Source organism: Artemia sp. Qi Xiang Cuo, chromosome 16 (assembly GCF_049724085.1).
Source record: "Artemia sp. Qi Xiang Cuo chromosome 16, ASM4972408v1, whole genome shotgun sequence".
In the NCBI taxonomy this organism is placed as follows: Eukaryota; Metazoa; Arthropoda; class Branchiopoda; order Anostraca; family Artemiidae; genus Artemia; species Artemia sp. Qi Xiang Cuo.
The window spans coordinates 56,419,307-56,433,038 of NC_142809.1; the positions used below are offsets into that span (position 1 = coordinate 56,419,307).

Below are 13,732 nucleotides of genomic sequence, written 5' to 3' on the forward strand. Positions count from 1 at the left end.
ACTGCCAAAACCCACTAATATCGTCCATCTACACTATTTACATTATCTAAATCATCTACACTATCTACACTAATTCCAAATGACTACCAAAACCCACTAATATCGTCCATCTACACTATATACACTATCTACACTAATTCCAAATGACTGCCAAAACCCACTAATATCGTCCATCTACACTATCTACACTAATTCCAAATGACGCCCAAAACCCACTTATATTGTCCACCTACACTATCTACACTAATTCCAAATGACTGCCAAAACCCACTAATATGGTCCATCTACACTATCTACACTAATTCCAAATGACTGCCAAAACCCAGTAATATCGTCCATCTACACTATCTACACTATCTACATTAATTCCAAATGACTGCCAAAACCCACTAAAATCGTCCATCTACACTATCTACACTAATTCCAAATGACTGCCAAAAGCCACTAATATCGTCCATCTACACTATTTACATTATCTACACTAATTCCAAATGACTGCCAAAACCCACTTATATAGTCCATCTACACTATCTACACTAATTCCAAATGACTGCCAAAACCCAGTAATATCGTCCATCTACACTATCTACACTATCTACATTAATTCCAAATGACTGCCAAAACCCACTAATATCGTCCATCTACACCATTTACATTATCTTCAATAATTCCAAATGACTGCCAAAACCCACTAATATGGTCCATCTACACCATCTACACTAATTCCAAATGACTGCCAAAACCCACTACTATCGTCCATCTACACTATCTACATTAATTCCAAATGACTGCGAAAACCCAGTACTATCGTCCATCTACACTATTTACACTAATTCCAAATGACTGCCAAAAACCACTAATATCGTCCATCTACACCATCTACACTATATACACCATCTACACTAATTCCAAATGACTGCCAAAACCCACTAATATCGTCCATCTACACTATCTACACTATCTACACTAATTCCAAATGACTGCCAAAACCCACTTATATTGTCCATCTACACTATCTACAGTAATTCCAAATGACTGCTAAAACCCAGTAATATCGTCCATCTACACTATCTACACTATCTACATTAATTCCAAATGACTGCCAAAACCCACTAATATCGTCCATCTACACTATTTACATTATCTACACCATCTACACTATCTACACTAATTCCAAATGACTACCAAAACCCACTAATATCGTCCATCTACACTATATACACTATCTACACTAATTCCAAATGACTGCCAAAACCCAATAATATCGTCAATCTAAACTATCTACACTAATTCCAAATGACGGCCAAAACCCACTTATATTGTCCATCTACACTATCTACACTATCTACACTAATTCCAAATGACTGCCAAAACCCACTTATATTGTCCATCTACACTATCTACACTAATTCCAAATGACTGCCAAAACCCAGTAATATCGTCCATCTACACTATCTACAGTATCTACACTAATTCCAAATGACTGCCAAAAGCCACTAATATCGTCCATCTACACTATTTACATTATCTACACTAAATCCAAATGACTGCCAAAAGCCACTAATATCGTCCATGGTGTAGCATCCATACTATCTACACTATCTACAATAATTCTAAATGACTGCCAAAACCCACTAACATCGTCTATCTACACTATCTACACTAATTCCAAATGACTGCCAAAACCCACTTATATTGTCCATCTACACTATCTAAACTAATTCCAAATGACTGCCAAAACCCAGTAATATCGTCCATCTACACTATCTACACTATCTACATTAATTTCAAATGACTGCCAAAACCCACTAATATCGTCCATCTACACTATATACATTATCTACACCATCTACACTATCTACACTAATTCCAAATGACTACCAAAACCCACTAATATCGTCCATCTACACTATCTAAACTATATACACTATCTACACTAATTCCAAATGACTGCCAAAACCCACTAATATCGTCCATCTACACTAATTCCAAATGACTACAAAAACCCACTTATATTGTCCATCTACACTATATACACTATCTAAACTAATTCCAAATGACTGCCAAAACCCACTAATATCGTCCATCTACGCTATCTACACTAATTCCAAATGACTGCCAAAACCCACTTATATTGTCCATCTACACTATCTACACTAATTCCAAATGACTACCAAAACCCACTAATATCGTCCACCAAGATAAAACTGTGATACAGCTTTATAATTCATGGGGTGGCATTAGTCGTATCACTATATGAGAGAAAAGTTTTAAGTTTGCTCCCCTTCCCCTTCCTAACAAACATATTTTCGTGAGGGAATGTGAAACAAAATTTTTGGGAAGTATATACCTGGTATACATATTCTGAGACTTCAGGTGTTTTCTTTTTACTAAATTTCTTGGCACGCATGTAATCACTTTAATCATTCCAGTATTAGGACTATATATAATTGAAAAAGCAGTATTTTCAGGAGACTGTTGATCTTGCTAATTTCAGACAGTTTCTGTTGATACATGAAATTGCGATAAAGAGTAAATTTTTATTATTTGTGAGAAGGCATTAGACGCTTGACTTTCTGATTAAATAGCTTAAGATCCTCTCCATACACAAAACTGTCATAATGGAATGTACAATTGAAGTTTTCTAGCAAATATATTTCAAGAGTTCCAGGTTCGTTTTTTAAGTCCATTTTCTGTGGCTTTATTTAATCAAAATTGCAGACTATTGGATATAATCAACCTCATGACTTACGATTACAATGGTGCTTGGCAACAATTTACTGGTCATAATGCACCACTCTACGCTCATCCTCTTGATGATGGCAACCTCACCAATTTCAATGTGGTAAGTATAAATAATATATGAATGAATCAATTCTAAGTTCCAATATTTTAAAATATAAAAATCTTTGAAGAATTTAGTATATACCTATTAATGAAAATAAAATGACTGACCAAATTTAATGACTAAATTGATGAAAAAAAATTTCCAATGTCAATTAGAACTTGAAATAAAACTAAAAATCTAAAAGTAATCCTAAAACCGAAAAAGTCTTCTTCTTAGGGTTCAGAACATATTAAATATATTTTGTATATGGTATATTAAATAATAACGTCATAATCTATCAGGTTTTCCTTCTTTTTTGTCATCCTTGATATACAAAGGAGAGTAAAAATAAAATCTGAAGTTTTTAATCAATTTGGAGAAATTTATACAATTACTTATATCTTAAATAATTAGGCTATACTCTGGAGTTCAGTTTGAATGAGGAATACCTTCGTTTGCAGTTATGCTAATCTTCCTATTCTTCCAAAGTATTTTCAACCGTGAAAAAACACCCTTGGCCTTGGCTATTCTATTTTTAACATCTTTGCTACACCCACTGTCTATACTATTAACGCTACCTAGGTAAGTTATGCTGTCATCTTGATCGGTATTCTCGTTACCAAACATAACCTTTTCATCCTCACTTATTCCCAGCCTTACCACCTTATTCTTCTAACATTAATTTTCAAATCTATTCTTTCACCCTGAACTCGCAAAACCTATAAAAGTTCATTTATTTTGCTTACACTCTCATCTAGGATGTTTAAATTGCCAGCATAACCTCAATCCAGGAGAGTTTCACTTCTTTATTTAAATTATTAAAAAAAAATTTCCACAAAATAAGTTTTTCAGAGAAAATTAAAGAACTCCATTAAACCAAAAATGAGCAAAAATAAAATCAAATAATCTACCAAGTGTGAAACTACCACAAATCAGCATCGATAAATAAATGAAACCCAAAACCAACAGAAATTACAATAAATAACAGAGTCAAACTCAAAACGAGCAAAAATTAACATGAGTAGGGCTCAAAACCCCTATGCCTTCCCAAGGCCAAAACATAATTTGCAATTTACTGGACAAAATATAAATGTTTTTACATTTATAGCTTTAATAGATCAAATAGTATTAAGATTTTGATCACTAAATATAAATATATGTATATTGAACTGAAAAAGCACATTCATTCATATTTTATAAAACCGACGATGTTTGATGACTCTGGCATTTCTCGATTATTAATAAAAAAAAAAGTGAAAATTTGGTCGACACATCCTCTACCCTTCCTAAAACCACACTGCTCTTCTCTTAAAACTTTATCTACAGCATCTCAAAGTCTAAGAAGTATCCTCATACTATGCATTTTGCTACCTCCAGAAACCAGGCCAATGCTTCTGTAGATACCTCACTCTTTCTTATCACATTTATTTATAGAGGGGTTTAATTATAGTCTTCCTAATATCGCTATGTACTTCTCTTTTTTCAAAAATTATATTCATAATCTTCAGTAACTTATTTATAACCTCATATCCACCACATTTAAGAAATTTTTTTACCACGCTATCAGCATTTGTGACTTTATTTTTTTTAATCCTTTTAGTACTGTCATTAATTTTTTCTCATTAAATAAACCTTCCTTTACTTCCAAAGGTTCATTAACTTTTTCGTCCTTCTCAATGTCTTCCTTTTCTACTCTGTCCTTGGTGAGCACATTCTCTAAGCATTCTATCCATCTCTCATTAACTCTTTCCTTATCAATAATTATGTCCTATCTTTAACTAGGACAAGTCCAGATCGACTTTTCCCTCTCAATTTATTAGCATTCCAGTACAATACTTTATTATTACGCCGTCTAGCTGTATCTTCCAGATCTTCGACAACTTTACCCATGGTCTCCAGTTCACAACTCTTTAGTTCATATTTTAATGCTTTCTTTACATTCCTTTATTTTCATACGATATATCACTCAGATAATTCTTCCACAAGGCCCTTCTCCTGTCCATGAAACATAAAGCTTTTTCACTAACAATCCTAGCTGCGTTTCTAACTTTCTTTCCTAAGACACTATTAGCGACTTCACAACGGTATTTTCCTAAAAATCATTCCATCCATCTGCTACGTTGTCATATTTTAAACTCTCTAAATTAGTATTCAACTGTTCCTGGAAATGTTCTCTCAAATTCCCATCCTGGAATCAATGAACGTAAATGCTTCCTAGAAGGTAGTTATCCTTCCTAAATTTCAGATTTAAATTAACCTTGAGGCACCCCTCGAGAAAATTAAAACCTAGTAAACGACGACAACATTCGCACAAGATTCTGATTAAAGCCTAATTCTTCTGGGCCTGGTCTGTTCTGGTGGGCGTTTTTGGGCTGAAAAACCTCTTCCCAACTAATTTATCTACTATGGGCTGCCTTCCCGTAGTGGCATAATATTTGTAGGCAGGAATATATTATGAGTCAGAGGTAATAGGCTTGAGAAGATCAGTGCAGGATTTCGACTCTTGCTGATAGAAGAGCATCGCCAAGTGCTGAAAACCATGTTGTGACCAAGATGGGCCCAGGATTGCACAAAGCCTCCATTCATTCTGGAGGTCCCAGGGATTTATTTCTGTCCGGTTCTAAGCGGGCTTAAGTGCTCCGGTGTCGACTTGAGAAGATGTGTTGGTCCTCGTCCTGTACTGGTATCCGGGACCACTGCTTTTCTCGATGCCAAAATAATTTCAAAGATTTAATGAACATGAAAATTGTAACTTGGAGTGTTATGACGTTAAAATATAACTATCGTATCGAAATTTGACTGACGAATTCAGACGATTTGAACTGGACTTATTAGGAGTTTCAAAAACTCCTATCCCAGGGGTAGGAAGCATGAAATTCGATGCTATAGAATTTGTTTACTCAGGCATGAAGGACGGGGTACATAGACAGGGAATAGGGCTGATGATGAATAAGGATGCTGCTAAGCCCTGTTTAGGCTGGGAAGGTATTAATAATAGAATACTAATCACTCATTTTATGACTAAAATGTTCAGGGTATCAGTTAAAGTAGTATATGCCATTGTAGAACCGAATAACGGAGATACTAGTGACTCAAATTGGACTTCAATTACAGTTACAGGAGCAAATAGACAGGGTCCCAGGAAAAATATGATGTTTTTATTAGTAGATTTTAACACCCAGGTCGGTAGAAATAGGGATAGATGGTATCCCAGCCTAGGTAAATTTGGTGTAGGAAGAGAAAAAAGTAATGGTTACAGACTGTTGCAGTTTTGTAGGTATAACAATTTGGTTATAAACAATGCGGTGGTTGGCCATAAAATGGCCCATAATTTAACATGGTATTCAAGTGATGGTAAGACAGCAAACCTTATTGATTACGTTATTGTAAACAGAAGAATGGCATGATCAATACAGAATACTAGCGTATATAGGAGTGCTGTTATTGATGCTAAAAGTTAAGTTCTAGTGTCTAGGGTTAATTTAAAGCTAAAATTTTGGAAGGATAACAATCTCCCGGGAAGCTATGATGTTTGAAGACTCCAAGATGGGAATTTCAGAGAAACTTTACAGGAACAGTTAAATACTAAACTGGGCAGTTTAAAATTTGACAACGTGGAAGATGGAAGGAATAATTTTAGGAAAACAATTTGTGATATTGCTGGTGGTGTCTTGGGGAAGGAAATTAGGATTACAGCTATGAATATTAGTGAAAAATCTTTATGTTTGATAGAGAGGAGAACGGGCTTGTACAAGAATTATCTCAGTGATAAATCATATGAAAATAAAGGAATGTAAAGAAAGTGGAGAAACCTTTAAAGGATGAACTAAGGAGGTGTGAATAGGAGGCCATGGGTAAAATTGCTGAGCATCTGGAAGATGCAGCTAGACGGCAAAATAGTAAAATATTGTACTGGTATGTTAATAAATTGAGACGGACTAATCAATCTGGACTTGTCCCAGGTAAAGATAAGAACGGGGCCACAATTAGTGATAAGATAAGAGGTAAAGAGAGATGGGCAGAAAATTATTAGGATATTTCTAAACCCAGATAGAGTTGCGGGATAAGATATAGAGGAAAATGAAAAAGTTTGTGATACCTTGGATATGAAGGAAGATTTGTTTTGTGAGAAAGAATTAACGACAGCACTAAAAGGATCAAAATAATAAGGCTCCAGGTGCTGATAGTGTGGTAAATGGGTTTCTTAAATAAGGCGGCTCTGAGGTTAGAAGTAAGTTACTGAAGACTATGAATATGGTTTTTGAAAAAGAGAAAGTACCTAGCGATTTTAGGATAACCTTAATTAAACCACTGTATAAGAAAGGTGATAAGCGTGAGTCTGATAACTATTGAGGCATTGACTGGTCTCTCTTATAGCAAATTACTTAGTAGTGTGATATTTAGACTGAGAGATGCTGTAGATAAAGTTTTAAAAGATGAACAGTGCGGTTTTAGAAAAGGTAGAGGATGCGTCGACCAAATTTTAACTCTTATGTTAATAATTGAGAAGTGCCTGAGTTATCAAACACCATTGGTCCTCAGTTTTCTAGATTATGAGCAAGCGTTCGATTCTGTTGTTAGAAGAGCTTTAGCAAAAGTCTTATTCTTCTATGGTAAACCAGACAATTGCAGTAAAGTGATTAGTGCTATTTACGAGAATAATACTGCTGCAGTTAAGGTAGGAAATGAGGTTGGCAGCTGGTTTTGTATTAAATCAAGAGTTAAGCAGGGCTGTGTTCTATCCCCCTTTATGTGGATCATTTTGATGGATTTTGTAGAAAAGAAGGATAGTAAAGGCAATGGTAGACCAGAGAATCCAATGGGGAGGAAAAACTCTCCAGGACTTAGATTATGCTGATAATTTAATCATCCTAGATGAAAGTGTCAGCAAAATGAATAAACTTTTAGAGGTTTTGTGAGTTCAATGTGCTAGAATAGGCTTGAAAATAAATGTTCAAAAGACTAAGTTACTAAGGCTAGGAATAAGTGAAGATGAAAAAATGACGTTGGGAAACAAAGGGACTGATCAGGTGGACAGCTTCATTTACCTTGGTAGTATCATAGGCAGCGCAATAGCGCCGCCTAAGTAAAGAACGATGTTGAAAAAAAATTTTTTTTTCTCCATACCCGGCACTTCGTATCGAAGGAGTTGTCGTAGAAATTTCAAAAAGGGCTCATTTGATTTGAAATAGGAGTGGCTACTGCCCTTTTTAGTACTCGAAAGTGATTGGAGGTCAAATAGCCCCCCCCCCCCCCCCGAACGCCCATCATTCCCCCAAACACATCCAATCAAAATTTTGAGATAGCTTTTTTGTTCAGCGTAGTTGATTTCCAAATGGAAAATATGTTTCTGAGGAGGACACTCCACCAAAACCCTCAGGGCAAGGGTTTTAAGTTATACCCTGAGGGCATACAAGAACGATGTTGGCACAATGTATTATTTTTTTTTCCTTTAGAGCTGGGAACTTCACATCGAAAAAGTTGTCGCAGAAACTTCAAAAGGGGCTCATTCAATTGGAAATTGGAGTGGCTATTGCCCTTTTTAATAGTCGAAAGTGATTGGAAGGCAACTAAAAATCCTTCCACGCCAACCATTTACCAAAACACATTCAATAAAAATTTTGAGATACCCATTTTGTTCTGCGTAGTTCATTTCAAAATAGAAATCATATTTTTGATTAGTAAACTCCCCCACACCGTTCAGGGCAAAGGTTGTAAGTTATGCCCTGGGAGAATATAAGGTTTTTATAGAAGGCATTATTGTAGAAACTTCAAAAAAAGCCTCATTGGGTTGGAAATTCAAAGGGCTAGTGCCCTTTTTAATAGTCGAAAGGGATTGGAGGGCAACTAACCCCACTCTCACGCCCACCATTCCCCCAAACACATCCAATCAAAATTTTTAGATAGCCATTTTGTTCAACGTAGTTGATTTCCAAGTAGAAAATATGTTTTTGAGGAGGACACTCCCCCAAAACCCTCAAGGCAAGGGTTTTAAGTTATGCCCTGGGGCCATATAAGGTTTTTATAGAAGGCGTTGTCGTAGAAACTTCAAAAAATGCTCATTGGATTTGAAATTGAAATGGCTAGTGCCCTTTTTAATACTCGGAAGTAATTGGAAGGCAATTAACGCCCCTTCCACGCCCACCATTTCCCCAAACACATCCAATCATAATTTTGAGATAGCCATTTTATTCTGCGCAGTTTAAAGTTCAGGAAATTATACATTTGAGCAGGGCACTCCCCCACAGTCTTCAGGGCAAGGGTTATAAGTTTTGCCCTGGGGGCATATAAGTTTTTATTGAAATCTTTGTCGTAGAAACTTCAAAAAGGGCTCATTCGATTGGAAATTCAAAGTTCTAGTGCCCTTTTTAATAGTTGAAAGTGATTCCAGGGCAACTAACCCCCCTCTCACGCCCACCTTTTCCCCAAACACATCCAATCAAATTTTTTAGATTTGAATTTTGTTCAGCATAGTTGATTTCAAGATAGAAATTATGTTTTTGAGGAGGGATCTCCCCCACAGCCCTCGGGGCAAGGGTTGTAAGTTATACTAATGTGAGTTATACTTGTATTGTAAGTTATACTAATGACGCAGTAGGTTTAGACTTTTACAGTGAGAGAAGGAGGTCATACCAAAACTCTTTTTTGTGGTGATTTTTGTTCGTTTAAAGCTTGATTTGCATATTCAATTTAAGTTTCATTCGTTTTAAGATTTATTTATTTACATTAATATCTATTGTATGTTTCTTTGCAATGATTATTTATTTAATTTCTGTTCGTTTTAAGTTTCATTTATATTTCAATAGGAAAATATTTTTTTTCGTTTTAAGCTTGATATTCATATTCAATCTAAGCATTACTCGCTTTAAGATTTAGCTATTCATTGTTGTCGTTGCCTCTTGTACGTTTTTTTAATGGTATCTTATTTAATTTCTGTTCGTTTTTGGTTTCATTTATACTTTAATAGATGTTTCTAGTCGATTTTAGTTTGTATTTTTAATGTTATTTGTATCTGATTAGATTAATTTTAAAATGGCCTTTACTTTTCTTTGAAAAACTTACTTTTTAGGCAAGTTTTTTTTAATTAATTTTTTTTTCGTTTTTGATTGCAAAAAATTTCAAGTTTTTTAAAATTCCTTATTTCAAAATTAAAATTAAAAAAAATCAAATATTCATCAAAGTATCAAAACGGATATCAAATTAACAATATCAAAGTGAAAAAACGGGTTTGTGTTTTTATTATCTGATTTTTTAACTATTTTTAACAAACTTGCTATCTCGAAATTTTTATCGGATTGGTCTGGGGAAAAAGGGCGTGGGGGGACTAGATTAAGCTCCGGTCTCTTTTGACTCTTTAAAAGTGAACTGGAAGTTTCTATTTTCAATTAAATGAGCCCTCTCTGAAGTTTATAAGAGTATCCCTTCTATAAGAGCCATATATATCTCCAGAGTATAACTTACAACCCCTGGCCTTGGGCCCTGGAGGGTTGTGTCGACCCTGGAGTTTTAATATATGATGGTTGAACTATTTTTAACAAAATGGTCACCTGAAATTTTTATCGGATAGGTTTATCCATCCAATACACCCAAAAGCGTGGAAGGCAGGACGGGCTAGTTGCCCTCCGATCTTTTTTCACTCTGAAAAAATGAACTACAACTTTGTATTCCCATTCAAATGAACCCTCTCTTAAGTTTATACGAGCATACCTTCCATAAGAACCATATCGGCCCATAGCGCACTGCTTACCACGGCTGTCCTTGCCCTGGGGGGGGGAGGGTGTCAACGAAGGATTTTTTCTCATCTGATTTTTGAACTATTTTGAACGAAATTTCCATACGTAAATGCGTTTTTGTTATATGATCTTTGAACTATTTTTAAAAAAATGGCGACCTGAAATTTTTTATCAGATGTATTTGGGGAAAAAGGACTTGGGGGGAGCAGTTGCCCTCTGATCACTTTTGACTCTTAAAAAGGGCACTAGAACTCTCGATTTACAATCGAATGATTCCTCTTTGAAGTTTATGCGACGACCCCTTCTATATGAAGTGCCTGTGGGGAAAAAATGAATGTAGTGTGGGGGGAGGCTAGCTGCCCTCCAATCACTTTTGACTCTTACAAAGTGAATTACAACTTTCAATTTCCAATCAAATGAGCCCTCTAGGAAGTTTATACGAGTATCCCTTACATAACAACCATACTTGCCCCCACGGCATAACTCGCAGCACCTAACCCCGGGCCTTGGGGGGCTGTGTCGACACCGAAGTTTTTTGTTATCAGAACTTTGAACTATTTTTAACAAAATGTCTATCTCAAAATTTTCATCTTATGCATTTAGGGCGTGGAAGGGAGGGGGGTAGCGCCCTCCGATCTATTTTGACTCTTAAAAAGTGAACAAGAACTTTCAATTTGCAATCAAATGAGCCCTCTCCGAATTTTATACGAGCATCCCTTCCATAAGAACTATATATGCCTCTAGAGCATTACTCATAACGCCTGTCTCCGGGCCCTGGCGGGTTCCGTCGACACAGAAATTTTTCTTAACTGACCTTTGAACTTTTTTTTAATGAAATGGCTATTATAAAAATTTTATCGGATGGGCTTGGGGAAAAAGGGTGTGTGTGGGGGAGGTTAGTTGCCCTCGGATATCTTTTTACTCTTAAAAATTTAACTAGAACTTTTAAGTTCCAATCAAATGAGCCCCCTCTGAAGTTTATACGAAAATCCCTTTCATAAGAACCATATACGCCCCCAGAACAGCACTTACAACGCCTATCCCTCAGGCTCTGGAGGACGTTTTTATTATCTATTTTTTTGAACAATTTCCAAAACATTGGCTATCTCAAAATTTTTAGCGGACGGGTTTGGGGAAAAAAGAGCGTGGAGGGGGGGGCTAGTTTAACTATCTTGACTCTTAAAAAGTGAACTAGAACTTTCAATTTCCAATCAATTTTTCCCTCTGTGAAGTTTATACGAGCAACCCTTTCATAAGAACCATGAGTGTTCTTAGGGCATAACTCTAAACACCTTCCACTGGGCCCTTGGCGGATGTATTGACACCGGATCTTTTCTTATATAACCATTGAACTATTTTTAACAAAAAATCCATCTCAAAATTTTCATCAGATGGGTTTTAAAAAGACGACGTAGGGGGGGGGGGCTAGCTGCCCTCGGATCTCTTTTGACTATTAAAAAGTGAGCCTGAACTTTCAATATCCAATCAAATGAGCCCTCTCTGAAGTTTATACGAGCATCCCTTTCAAATGAGCAACATATGCCCCAGGGCATAACTTACCACGCATGCCCCCGGGCCCTGGGGGGGGGAGGGGTGAAGAAAACTGAGTTTTTGTTATCTGACTTTTGAGCAATTTTTAACTTAATGGCTATCTCAAAATTTTTATTAGATACATTTTGGGAAATAGGGGCGTGGGGGCGCGGCTTGTTGCCCTCCAATCTCTTTTGACTCTGAAAAACTGAACTAGAACTTTCAATTTCCAATCAAATGAGCCATATCTGAATTGTTTTACGAGCATCCCTTCAATAAGAACCATATATTCCCCCAAGGCATAACTTACAACACCTGCCCTCGGGCCCTGGGAGGCTGTGTTGACCCCTGAGTTTTCACTCCTCCAATCTCCATTCAACTAGAACTTTCACTTTTCAGTCAAATGATCCCTCTTTGAATTTAATAAGAGCATCCCTTTCATAAGACCCATATATGGCACTAGGACATAATTTACAACGCCTCCCCTGGACCCTGGTGGGTTGTGTCGACACCAAAATTTTTTTTATATGATCTTGGAAGTATTTTTAACAAAATATCTATATTAAAATTTTTATTGGATACATTTGGTAAAAAAAGGGTTGGGGGGAGCTGGTTACCCTCCGATATCTTTCAACACTTAAAAAACGAACTAGAACTTTCAATATCCAATCAAATGAGCCCTTTCTGAAGTTTATATGAGCATTCCTTCCCTAAGAACGATAAATTCCCCCAGGGCATAACTTGTAACCCTTGCCCCTGAAGACTGTGGAGGGAGTGTCTTGCTCCAACATACAGTTTCCAGACCTTTCAACTTCATTGAACAAAATGGCTATGTTAAGATTTTGATTGGATGGGTTTGGGGAAATGGTGGGCGTGGAAGGGGTGTCAGTTGCCTGAGAATCACTTTCGACTATTAAAAAGGAAACTAGCCATTTAAATTTCCAATCGAATGAGCCCTTTCTGAAGTTTTTTAAAACAACATTGTCTATACAAAAACCTTATATTCCCCCAGGGCTAAACTTACAACCCTTGCCCTAAGGGCTGTGGGGGAGTTGTCAGCCCCAAAGACCTAATTTCCAGGACTTAAAACTACATTTAACAAAATAGCTATCTCAAAATTTTGATTGGATGTGCTTGGGAAAAAGGTGGGCGTGAGAGGGGGGTTAGTTGCCCTCAAATCACTTTCGACTATTAAAAAGGGCACTAGCCCTTTGAATTTCCAATCGGAAGAGCCTTTTTTGAAGTTTCTACGACCGGAAAAAAAATAATAAATAGTATATTCTGCCAACATCAGTCTTATATGCCCCCAGGCCATAACTTAAAACCCTTGCCCTGAGGGTTTTAGGGGAGTGTCCTCCTCAAAAATATATTTTCTATCTGGAAATCAACTATGCTGAACAAAATGGCTATCTCAAAATTTTGATTGGATGTGTTTGGGAAAATGATGGTTGTGGGGGGGGGGGCTAGTTGCCCTCCAATCACTTTCGACTATTAAAAAGGGCACTATCCGTTTGAATTTTCAATTGAATGAGCCTTTTTTGAAGTTTCTACGACTACGCGTGCTATAAAAACCTTATATGACCCCAGGGCATAACTTTGAACCCTTGCCCTGAGGGCTGTAGGGAAGCTGTCATCCTCAAAG

The 13,732-nt window shown here is 36.5% G+C and overlaps 1 protein-coding gene across 2 annotated transcripts in view; it reads left to right on the forward strand.

Annotated features, from left to right (window-relative positions):
- Positions 1 to 13,732, forward strand: part of LOC148943116 (chitinase-3-like protein 1) — an 81,918-nt gene that overhangs the window by 38,629 nt on the left and 29,557 nt on the right. For both annotated transcript variants that reach the window (XM_089102251.1, XM_089102252.1), the window contains exon 6: positions 2,722 to 2,845. In XM_089102251.1, the coding sequence (XP_088958377.1) occupies positions 2,722 to 2,845 (124 nt within the window). The remainder of the gene's footprint in view (positions 1 to 2,721; positions 2,846 to 13,732) is intronic.